The 13230-nt window shown below is 32.0% G+C and overlaps 1 protein-coding gene across 4 annotated transcripts in view; it reads left to right on the top strand.

Moving 5' to 3' along the window:
• Positions 1-11214, top strand: part of LOC135127424 (hemicentin-1-like) — a 314503-nt gene extending 303289 nt beyond the window's left edge. For all 4 annotated transcript variants that reach the window (XM_064053866.1, XM_064053865.1, XM_064053867.1 and 1 more), the window contains one exon: positions 10406-11214. In XM_064053866.1, the coding sequence (XP_063909936.1) occupies positions 10406-10506 (101 nt within the window). In that variant the 3' untranslated portion in view covers positions 10507-11214. The remainder of the gene's footprint in view (positions 1-10405) is intronic.
• Positions 11215-13230: the final 2016 nt, after the last annotated feature.

The following is a 13230-nucleotide window of genomic DNA, read 5'->3' as shown; positions in this document are numbered from 1 at the left end:
TGTAATATGTGCGTTTTATTTCGAGTTGCGGCTTTCACCAATCAAATGCCCACTACCGCCGTTTTTAAAGCACTTTTGTGGCCGACTCCTGGAACCTCTTTACCGGCGGATATGCGTAACCAAACGAGAATTGATAGTTTTAATCTGGAAATTAATCAGAGACCGAACGGGAATTTCCAATTTGCGTTTTCAAAATAGAAATTAGGTTTCATGATTCAAACGACAAAATGGCGGCGGAATTGACAGCTTAATAGTGAAGTCGACGATTTATGAAAGTGTTTGAGCTGAAAATTGATGCTATTATAGAGCACGGTCTTTTCAAACAGGCATTATCAATCTAAAACAGGAACTACGCGATTGTGTGTGTTGGTCGAGGTGTTGGAAGCTATTATCGAAAGTAAATTTATCTTTTCGGCTCTTCTCGTTTTAATAAAAAGGGAATACTTTTTTTAATGTTCTCTTTCAACTTCTGCTTCAACTTAATATCTCATTCATTTTGACAGCATTAATTCTAAATTAGAAATCCATGAATTTAAGTTTAACTGGAAGATGGAAATTAATATAATGCTTTAGATTTTTGTTTTTAACTTTCGTGATTTTGTCTTCCATAAAATATACGTTTAATCTCATAATAAATAGTTTCAACAGCACCACACCAAAGTTTAACTTTCATCCTTTATATCGTAACTTTGGGAACTTAATACTACACTGAATCACACACGACTTACTTGCTTCCAGAGATTGACTTTGTACATTTTAAAATTATTATTATTTTTATTTTGTGTTTTTCTGAAAAAATTAACGTTGTACAGTTGGGAGCACGGAATACTTTATTCTTCCATTTATCTCGGTTTGCCAAATTAAATTTTTCCCTAATAAATGTCAAACGGATATTTTATGTCAACATGACACGACAGTCGCATTTAAATTTAAGATAAAACTAATCAGTGATTTGAAATGTTTTGACATTTTAATCCATATACGCCTATAACTTTTTATAAAATGTAACTAGGAAAATTAACGCTTAAACTACCCCGTGCTCCCAATTGTACCTCGTTTAAGAATACCAAATGCTATTTTACTCCAACAGATAAGAAATTTTAGAATGCGTAGAAATAATAGCAAAAATCGATGGTCATAAAACGTGAACTTATAGGAATAAACGAAATACATAAATTTATACAGGGTGTTATTGAAAGGTACGTACAACAAAATTGACAGTTATTCGCGAAGTTTAAAAAGTCTGAAAACCTTATTTTGTGTTATCAAAATTATAAGGGGAAAATTAACCTTTATCCAACTTTTTTAGACGCTACTGAAGGATAAATAGGTAAAATTAATTTATTTTAGTAAATGCTAGCAACTGTAACAATAAAACTTTTGTCAAGACTAAATGTTGCTATAGAAACGAAAGATGATCTTTTTATCAGAGGGGTACAACGAATTTGGACATACATTTTAAAAATTTTTATCTGTAAAAGGAGAACACATTTACCTCAACTTTTTTTATTTTTAGCATCCATACTTCGAGACCAATTGCCGATTTTATTTTGTACGTACCTTTCAATAACACGCTGTATAATAATTCATACATACTAAATACCTACATAGGTGATAAAGAACTAACTGCTGATTAGAGATGAAAATATGAATGACGTGGTGACTGAAAATTAGAAAGCTATTAAATGACAAGAATGTTGACAGCATTAAACCTTTCAGGGCAAGATAAAGAAATGCATACTTACCACGTAGTAATAAACGTGATAATTTGCAAGTGATATATTAGCTAAGAATTAATTCATTTTATAAGAAATCTGTCCAAAATAAGTGTCTGATTTCTGTATTTTACAAAATATTACCTTTACATTTAAAGATGAAAATATTGTTTTACCACATATTTGCTGTATGTCAAATGCAACATTTTATTGTAAAAATATTATAAAGCAAATAGACGTACTATTTTATAAAAAAAAAATATAAAACAGGACAAAATGAGTAAATCCGGTTTCCATATATCAGTAAAAAACAATGGAAATAGGACGTTCGGCTCACTGTCCTTTGTGAAGTTTTTTTATATATATATATATATATATACATGTTTTTTGTAATTGTAGCACCCAAAACGTATGTTCGTTGCAATAGTAGCACCCGATTTTACAAAGTGGCACCCGACTTTGGGTGCCAGTTTGTTTTTAAATGGGAGTCGGCTCATTAGCGTCATCTGACATCGAAATGAAAAACTACGAAATTTCGTAGATATTGGTGCCACTTTTACAATATATATTTCCGCTTATATTCCACTAGTTGGAAGGTGTACTCACCAGAGGGCGCCCTTGCATATACAGATTTACATACAGATATAATGGCACTACAAACTGGCACCACTATGTACTTGTATCTAAAGTCCCTAGATTACTAAAGTAACGCGATTCATTAGGCCCGTGTGTTAGACAAAGACAGACACAAATTGAGCCAAAATGGCCGTTTGACAATTGATTCTGACGTTTGTGAACAAGTGTGTCAAAGTGTTTGCTCTACAAAAATCAATTAAAATGCCTGGGTGTTGCATCAAATTGTTCTGATCATCTGTTTGAAAAATCTCAAATTACGCATCCCTACATGTCACAATATTATACACAAGATGACAACATTTTTTTTGAAGTGTAGGCTTCATTTTTCTTTAAAAAATAAGTCTCTGGAGACAAAAAATAAAAGCAATAAAAGTAGTCGTAGTCTTGCAATGCGAAACCTTGTTGACATGGTCAATTAATTTTTAATTTTGTTTTTAGTTAGTGTATAAATAGAATGATTAAAAACTGAAATCTTGACTTTATTTTAAGATAAAAGTTTAGGCACCCAAAACACGTAGAATACATTCATATTGTTAGACACTCGTAATTTCTCGTAGTCATAACTGATTATACCAGCAATTATTGTCCTCATTTTCAAAGTTGGCGGTTGTTTTATTGAGCCAAAATGGCGCCTATTCGCGTTACTTTAGTAATCTAGGGACTTTACTTGTATCAAACTGGCACCCGAAAACTGGCAACATTGCATTCATCGCATTTACACAGTATTCGTATTCTCCGTGAAGTTTTTCGTTCAGTTGTAATTGTGAAAAATGTATTCATAAAGTAAAAGATTAGTTCGTCTAGGAATGCAACAACTTAACAATGGAAATATACCTATTGTTCTATTCAATTTCGTATTATTTTAAAATCAAATTTCTCTTAAAATACATTTAGTTCTTAATTATAAGTACATATATGCCATAAGTAGCAAATTCTAAATTTTTGAAATACAGCCAGTAACTTCTCATTCGTTTCAGAATTTCGAAGTTTACAATTAATGAGATTTAGTAGAAAATAGAAATAAAAAAACTTTACGTTTTAGAAATTTCATAACAATCCGATGATTTCTAAATATTTTACATTCTAAACATTTACAAAGACAGAGAGAAAAGTTAAAGTAATATTTAATTTAGATAAACAAAGTTGGAAAAGAAAAAAAATGTTATCTGTATTAAGATACGAAGCAAACTTCTAAAGCACACTTTGCGGAGAAAATAATTGGTTACAGTTTGAAAAAATTAATGGAAAAAGCAAATACTACCAATTTTAAAAATAAGATATTGGAAGAAATTGAAACTGATCTGGAAAGATGAAAATCACGAAGAAGAAAATACAGAAGAAAGAAAACAAAATTGCGGACCGGAATTATTAGGTTTTTGAGCTAGTGACTACCCAACCTGGACCGGAGTTCAGGTTTTTGTGTGACAAAGGATATACAGTACATGCTAAAAAAATTATCTAAAATTATTTATACAAAACTTCACAATTTTAGTATGTATGTATTTGTGAGGTGGTGAAAGATGATTTTATTTTAAGAATTTCACAAAAAGTGAATATATCGTTTTGGATACAATAAAAAAAAATGGTCGAAGGTTATTTCGACAGAACTTTCCTAGTCGTTAAATTATAGTCCGACAAATCCCGCTGCATTAAAAAATTAAAAAATTGATGTTGCGATGTTAGTTTCGTGCATTGTTTGGAAGTAATAAGTAATGACTTAATGAGTAATTATAATGCATTACTTTTCAAAAAATGTAATGAGTAATTGTAGCGAATTACTTTTTTTTTGAGTAATTCAGTCACTTTTACAATTACTTTTACCCCAAATACTTAAAAATATTGTTTTGTTTTTCTCCATGAATCATTTACTTGACCTGCGGGGATTATTACACCTAGTTCGTCCCCACAAACAGAAGATTAACTTCACACCGTTGAAATGAGCGTAAAAAACCCTACCCAGACTGCTTTTCCGTTTTTAAAATTTTGTTGTCAAAAAAAAAACTACAACGCCTTAAAATTGTCAAGAGTATGAGATTATCTGGTTTTCGCTATTAATGGATCAATTTTAAATTTCCAAAAAGGTACATAGTAGAAATTGTATTAAAAAGTTCATTACGCTTTACAGAAATAAAATATCTTAATAAATAATTCAGTAAACAGGGGCTGAATATTTAAAATTTGTGGTCAAACTTTAGCCATTTTTCTGGCCCATTCAAATCTATAACCAGTAACCGATAGAGTCCGTCCTTTTAAACTACTCATTATACGACCATGAAATTTTATGAGAGTGTCCACCCTCTAAGGTTTTCTAAATTTAATCTGCAAGTCACAACGCCAAGTAAGAGGCAATTAAAGACAGATTTTTTAAGTTTACATTATCTTGTAGCCCCCTTCTAAGTATTTAGGAACATCCTTTTTGTTAAAGATTAGTGGACTAATATTTACGATACATTTACACGTAGCCAATAAGATATTTTGAAATCTCCCACCAATGCAAATTTTTGTTTAAAAGTTGTTGCAGTTGGCATCGAACTTTTATTTGTAGCTAGAGTGAAATGAAATTAGACGCAAAAGAATTGGGTTTTCAATTTTTGGTAATATATGTAACATATTGCCCCACAACACTTCCATCTAGCGCCGCAGTAGAAAGGATGTTTAGTGTTGGCGCGGATGTTTTTAAGACAAAACTTAGCTGACGAAAATTTTGAATGTCAGTTATTATTGAATTTAAATTATTAATATAGTCCTCTTACGTGAAGTATTTACTACTTGTTTTATTTTATTTACTGATGTGTGTATGCAACAAAGGCGTTAGTAAAATAAATCACTCACTGCCTTTTTCGTTCTAACACGTTTGTTTCCCTTTGGACCCATACAACAAATATCTATAATTGTATCTTCATCAAATTTTTCGAAGTGCAAAAAGTATTTGCTAAAGTAATGCATTACTTTTTAGAAGTAATTGTTCCAATCACTGTGATAACCTCCACAAAGTAAAAACCAGCGGCCGAATTAAGATCCCACAGCCCCTGGATCGTAGATACCCAACAGGAAAAAATGTAGATATTCTCAGTTTCTCAGTACAAGTTTAACTTCGACTGTTTATGTAATTAGACAACTAACAAGTTCAGATTACAAGCATCAGCTGTTAATAGTATTTAACATTACTAGCATGGTAAAAGGGTTTTTACTGGCGGACAGAAGGATATGACTGGCGAGCCGCAGGTGAGCCAGTCACCTTCTGGAGTCAGTAAAAACCCGTTACCTTGCGTGTATTGTTCAATATTTGATTTGTTTCTCACTTGTAAATAACTATTATAAATTATTAAAACCTCTAGAAGGTCCAATATTTGAAGAAACATCGTATGAGCTTTAGACGTATTGAAATGAGTGTGGCGCAAGCTATATTACTGAGGAAGCAGCAATTGTAAGTGAAAATTTACCTGAATCAATTTTGGCTGTCATTTCAACTTATAATAGTTTAAAATGTTTAAAATACATGGCGGTATCAACACGACCAGGGCTGTAAATATTTTACTATGATTTTACTGGCAGCCAGTAACATTTTTTACAGGCTATAGCCAGTTAAGTGACATTTTCATGGTGAATACAGTGACTTGGTAAATTGATGTTTACAAGTGAGGAACAAGTAAAAGAAAATTAAAGTGATTTTTTCTTTTCAAAGCAGAAGAGAGGACTGATTAATTAATTAATCACATTCAGTTTTTTCCCAAAAACACTCATAAATTTGAAGAACATTTATCCTGCAAGATTATAAGATCATGGACAAAGTCTGATTGACGATAACCATGCTTCCAATAAACTTAAGATATTTGCAAGATTTCACAGCATTCAGCTTTTACAATTTGGAAGTTAATTTGTATAATATTGTTAGACAATTTTGATTTTTTTTTTCAAATATCTAGGTAAATCAAGGGTAAAGACTCAACACAGATTTATAAATAACACATGCAGCTGTATGTCATTTTCTAAAATTTTAAAATGTTTATTCGGCAGAATTATATGATATAGCGTCATAATTTTTTGGGGAGGTGATAAATAAGTAAATTTTGAGTAATCATTTATTAGGCTTTTTATAACCTTAAAACGTTTGCAAGTTTTCAGCGCATTCGGTTTAGCAATTTCAAAGTTAAACTGTAAAATACAATTTTTAATTTTTCACAAAAATGTGGAGCGTAAAAAGTCAACATGGATTCTTAAATTACACATGCAGGAATATGTCTCTGCCTGGTGTCCCGATTTTTATTAGACAGGTAATCTCCGAAAGTACTGGGCCAATTGTTGTCAAATTTTGTATTTACATTAGGAAATCATGTGGATGGTAAAACGCTAACCAAAATCATCCCCACCACAATTGTGTGATGACGTCGTTTCAAAATTGCACATAGTAAATGGGTTTTAAATTGTATTAAATAACAATGGTTTATGACTTCGTCCTGAATTTTTATCCAAAACGTCCAGATTTTTGGAAAAAAAGTCACAATTATAAGACAACATTTTGCAATTTAATTTTGAATTTGCAAAACCGAATGCTTTGAAATCTTGCAGATGTTTTAAAGTTATGATAAGCATAATAAACTTTGTAATTGATGACGTCGGCTCAAGATTTTGCTGAATAAATTCTATCTAAAATGTCCAAATATAATGAGTCTATACTTGTGATTTATCATTCCATTAATATTTTTTGGATTTGATTATACAGGCTAACTGAAAATATGATAAGCATGATAAATATAATATATAGTATATATAAACAAAATCTATTTATTATCCCCTAAAAAAAATGATGTCAGCTCAAAATTTTGCCGAATAAATACTATCTAAATTGTACAAAATATGATGAGTCTGTCATTGTAATTTATCATTTCTGGCATATTTTTTGGATTTGCGGATACAGGGTGACTCAAAAGAATTAATGAATGCATGAATTTATTTTATTGATTTAATCAGGAACTGCTAAACCCAATCCTTTGAAATCTTGGAGATATTTTAAAGTTATCAACAGCATGGTAATTTTTTATCAAAATGTATTTGCTCATCACCCCGAAAAAATTTATGACGTCACCTCAAAATATTGTTGAATAAATCCTTCTTAGATGTGGAAAATATACTATATCTTGTGATTTATGACTGCATGAATATTTTTTAGACTTCCTTAAGCGGGGTGTCTCAAAAAAATTAATGAATGAGTCAGTTTATTTTATTGATTAAATCAGGAACGGTTCACTCCATTTTCTCAGAAAACTTTAGGAATTCAATACAGTTTTTTTTTAGTATTACATTCCACCAATCCAAGTTGATGTACGTCTCGCTGTTTTTTCTTGCACTGGTAATACGCTGTGACTACTTTTCTTTTGTGCTGTGACAAGTATTATCCATGTTAATGACTTCATTACAAGTTTTTATTGGTCAAATTAAGAACCAGTCATCCCATTTCCTCGAAAATTTGAAAAACATGTCTTTATGATAATAATAATAATAATAATAATGTTAAAATAAGAATTATACGGGATGTTATTGAAAGGTACATACAAAATAAAATCGGCAATTGGTCTGGACGGATGATTCGATTAGGCACTAATTTGAACAGGTACAGGTAGAAAAGTTCACTATGACAGAGAAACGATGACGGACGCCTCTGAGGGTGCGCCCATTCGAATATGCTCGATATGTTTCATTGTACTTCAGGAGCCAGGGACCAATTTTTTTATAGGATTTTAAATGTCTTTCCTTTTGAAATCATGCTTAAAATTAAAACTATGCTGAATTAAAAAAACTATATCAACGCAGGCATGCTGTTTTACACAACCTGTTTCTCATATTATTTTTCGCATTTTAATTAAGATTTGCTTATCAAATTTTTATGCCAGCATAGTCTCTTACGGTATTTTATTTTTTAAAATACTAATAATAACAATATTTGTGCAAATTCCCTCTTAGCTTATGCTGCCAAAATGTACTAAATTTACGATAAGTGGGTACGAAGCACCTAAGGTATTGTAATATGTTTGTTTGGATGAACATAAAAAAGTGGCAACAACGCAAGGTGCCACGAAAGCATTGATTGTCTCAATTTATATACAGATGGGTGCCTTATTACTATTGATTTTGATTGTGCTTCTTTTACATTATTTATCAAATCAGTATATACACCGGGCGTCACAATTACATTCATCCTACAGGGTGCCACTTAATACAAAACTTATGTATATATATATATATATATAAAATAGAGTTATTACAAATGTTTCTTGCATCGCAGTGGCTTGAGAAATTTGCCGCCTACATTTCTGAGTGTACCTTATTTATTTAATTAATTTATTTCACTGCGTAAAACACGGCACACAATTGATGTTTATTCGGTTAAAAAAACAAAGCTCATTTAAATAATTTAAAAATTTGTCGTAACCGGTGAACTCTTGAACATAAAATACACATTACCGGCGGATTATTTAATGAAATAAAACTGTATCACGAAACAAATTTAACTGAAAAAGAATAATTATACACAGCACAAAAATAAATTCAATCATTCTCATTTCATTTTAAGATAAAAGCCTTAAAATGCCTGGTGTTGCGCTCCACGTTTCTTTACATATTTTCAGAAATATTCCGCAACATTCTTGGATTGATGTTATTACATAGTGATACTCTTCGTTTCTGGAATAACTTTGTTGAAGAGGTTTATAAATTTTATGCACGCATTCCCTGAAATTTTTAATAACTTCCTGACGTACCGAAGGTTTACGACTTTATCTTTCATTTACAATTTCAATGCAAATAAATCTGCTGACTAGTTTTGAAGCTTGATAACAGCAAATTGATCGTTATCGTTCTATAGTCGACTCGAGTTACACGTGTCCAATCTGGATTCAAAATCTTGCAACCCATTTGGTAATTTGAATAAGGTACTGTTGGTGACAGTACGTTGGCCATTTGGCTTATTTCGCTAATTATTTAATTTTCCTTCCTTTTACTAACTTTACTTTTCATTCTGTAATATACATACTTTTCATGATTCACAGTTGATGAATAATAATTAAGAAATTAAAATTAAATGACATTGATGATAGTTTACAACTATTTAACTATAACGTCAATAACCCCACAAATATCACCAGAAATCATATTTACACATTACGATAAACAAAAACAGAAAATCGGTAGTCTCCTTTTCACTACAAAAAATTTTGAATGTCGGTTGCAAGGTAAGCACCTACAACCTAAGTCAACTATAACCTTTTTTAAGCCATCTACGATGTTAGAAACAATTAATTACCTGAATAAAAGCACTAAAAGAGCATTATCCGGTAAAGAAAATATTAACTTAAACGTAATTAATAATTAATGTAGTCTGAGTCACGTGAGACTCATGAGTCATGAATAATATATTATATAAAAAACAATGTTGTAAGAGAAAAACAGCGATAAAGTGGTGAGAAGACAATGGAAGAAAATTTGAGACCAAATTTATCTTATGTTGATTCGGATACGATTTATTCTGATGCCGGTACGTAAAAGAAAAGTATAAAAGTACAACAGCTGAAAAGTTAGGCATAATTTTATTTACATTAACAGATTCATTCATTTGAACTAAAATTATTGACTTGTTTAATTCAGTTTTAATTTGTTCCATCATCTAGAACTTCAATCAAATGTAGTTGAATAAAGAAACTTCTTTGTAGTTTGCAGTCTAATCACAGTAAAAGCATTTAAATAATAAGTTGGAAGTAAATAGACGCAACTTCACTCTTAAGAAATACTGAATAACGACTTTTGCGTTGTAATAACCCTTCGCATTCGCCTTTTTGTTCTCAAAAGGCGTTTGTGTAAAAATTGCAACTCATTGTGTGAGGTTAAAGTTGGCAATTGGGTCAATAAATAGCCTCGCAACAAGGATGTGTTCGCACCAAATCTGAGGTCGGTGAAACGGTCAATAAAAGAGCAATAGAGCACGTCCTCATCTCTCTTGGCCGGCCATTCGACATAATTTATTTATTATCAGTGTAATAAATGAGAGTAATTTGTTCCAGGGGAGCACCCGGCAGCGATGCAGACGAGTCGGGCGGGCGTTCGACGTCAGATGGCGCTTTTGGCGTCGCTCTCTCTGTTGGTGGTCACCGCAGTAAGATGATTACGCTGTCCTTAATAAATATCAATCAACGATACGCTCATGTAACGAACTAGTGGTACTAACTCGGTGTAAATATTAAACCATAATTTTAGTGAACTCAGGAGGTGATATATTATTCAAATCAATGAACAGGATTTTTATTTTATTTCTGGTGCTAAACTGGACATAAAATGTTGCCACATAAAAGGTTGTGAGTGTGACGAGGGATTCGATGAACGTCCATTTTGTATATAGTGTGACCGGTTTGATATTTAATAGACTAAAGCACTCTAGATAATTCTAGCATTATTCATTGTAACTATTATTACATGTTGATATTATGTAGATTTATTGTTATCATTATCAAATTTTTATTCGAGTCTGTTTCGTTTGCTCATCCACGGTTTGTCTTTGCTCCTCACACCCTCGATGTGAACTTTCAATGCCACCTTTCCATTCGGTTGTAAACTTTTATCCTAAGAATTTATACCGAGTCAGACTGTTTTATGTGAAATTTTAAAATCCGTAACAGGAATATATTTCGCTCACAACTGTGTAATTTTTGATTTATGCAACGGCAAACTTGGTTGAAATGCAGAATCGTATTGGAAACTTTCAAAATCAAATCTTGGCAATATTACTTCAGATGAAAAATTGTTAACTATTCTAACATTTTATTCATATTTTTATAAAATCGTTCTACTGTGTAATTATTAAGGTGAATCTCAACTTGTAATTATCATCTTGTACATACAACAATAAAACACAAAATAGTTCGTTTGATCCTTTTATTATTCCGTCAACAAAGCACGGATCATTCAGAAAAGATCACCACCACTGAACGTATGTAGCATTCATATGATGAAATTCCGTTTCCAGGAACAAGCTTACAATAAAATGATGCCGAAGCTGTAGTTGTAGCAACCGGAAAAGTCCTCTACAATTGTGAAAGATAAAAGTTAGCATGCATCGAACCATGAACGTTTTAAAAAAAAAAGTGTTTGAAAATATGAAAGTACCTACTAAACACCTACATCGCACTTCCTTATACAAACCAACTGAATTTTACATTAACCTCCTTAGTTATATTTTTCTACCGCCCACGTTTTTTGGTTTTCTAATAGAGCTATTAACGCACGCAAATGACGTCACAGCAGTTCGTTAATAGCGGAATGGCGTTCTTTAATAGATCTGGTGTAATTTAGATCGGTAAGATTGGTAGCCATGACGAGAAATGTCAGGTGAATGTCAGTGGCAAATGTAAACTTAAAATTTCCCATGTTTCCGGACGCGTAACTTCTTCGCAAGACATTTTAACCAATTTTAAATTACAAAAACTCGAATTGATTCGAATTACAGTTGTTGTTGTGAAAATTCGAACCTCAAATATTTCGTGGTTAGTGTCAGACCAACCCATCACCAACCACGACAAAAGTCCCCAGATCAAAAAAAATGCAAATTTCAATTAAATTTTGGGAAAAAACGTGTGCGGTAGAAAAAATAGTATAAATAACTCGTTCATAAGGCTATTGAGGCACTCATCCTTTATATAACTCGCGGCTTCGCCGCTCGTTCTATAAACTTGGATTCGTGCCTCAATATTTGCCTTATGAAACTCGTTCTTTAATATACTATTATACAATCCCACCAGATTGTTTCGATCGCTAACAAACTTTTATTTTATTCTCACGTTTCGCCTGGATACTTCTTGCCAAGACCTAAAACGCCTACGAGGCAAAACTTGTCAGTTTTGTCTTCTACTCTGCAAGACATCAACTTTGTCAGAAACTAAGAAGTTTTATTTGCAAAGCGATAGCTAAAGACAGTGTTGTAATAGAATCGTTTTGACGAATGTATAATTTTATGTTTTTTTTTTTTGGTGTTTTCTGTGCATCGGCTCTCTGGTTCTGGAAGATTCTGTAACTTAAAGTTCATCTACCTACACATTCCTGGGAGTCTGGATAGTGGACAGTGTAAGAGAAAAATATCGTATGATTCATAAAATTTAGGGTTGTTATGAAGCTATGATTAATGCATGTAAGCTTATCATATTTATTTCCTGCAAAGAAAATATTAATGAAATCTTTCAGATTACTCTAAAACAAATTTCTTTTGAAATTTTACAAGGTCTTATAGTTGCGGTTTATAATGCATCCTATTCATAAAGTCACATATACCCAGGGTGACTGCGAAATATATGCAAATATTTTAACCACGGCATCCCCCACCCTAGTAGAGCCGAAATATAGAAAAAATAAATTAAAAATCGAATGGGGCAAAACCCCCATGAACCACCCTCGATACGAAGGCACTGAGCCACCTTGTAAACAGAGTTGGAAAAACGTTCGAATAAAAACGACCTAAACACTTTCAGTTTCATTTAAAAGTAAAACCGACTTTTTGCTGCTTATCATTCGTTCATTCATTTACTTATTCATCGTTAAAGGTCAGTGTGAAAGTTTTTTAGTAATTTTGATTCTGACGGATGTTTGGTCCTTGTCACAACGATTTTACATTGTTTATTGGAACAGAAATAAGAGCAACTTAGAATGCTACTACCTTTTTGTAAGAAATGTTGAAAATGTTGTCCTTGACTAGCAATACAGGCGTCAGAGCGTCGCAAGAGATTTGTTGATAGGTAAAAAAACACCGGAGTAGCGGCTGCCACTTTCACATGTTGAAGCTCTTCGATTATTTATGGACACTGTTGATTTCCACAAACGAATTGTTTCATCCAACCAATAC

The sequence above is a fragment of the Zophobas morio genome, unplaced genomic scaffold (assembly GCF_036711695.1).
Source record: "Zophobas morio isolate AGI-343-1 ecotype UQ-CSIRO unplaced genomic scaffold, CSIRO_AGI_Zmor_V1 ptg000011l, whole genome shotgun sequence".
Taxonomy (NCBI): Eukaryota; Metazoa; Arthropoda; class Insecta; order Coleoptera; family Tenebrionidae; genus Zophobas; species Zophobas morio.
Note: the sequence above shows the minus strand (reverse complement) of the source record. Positions and strands in the feature narration are given on the sequence as shown.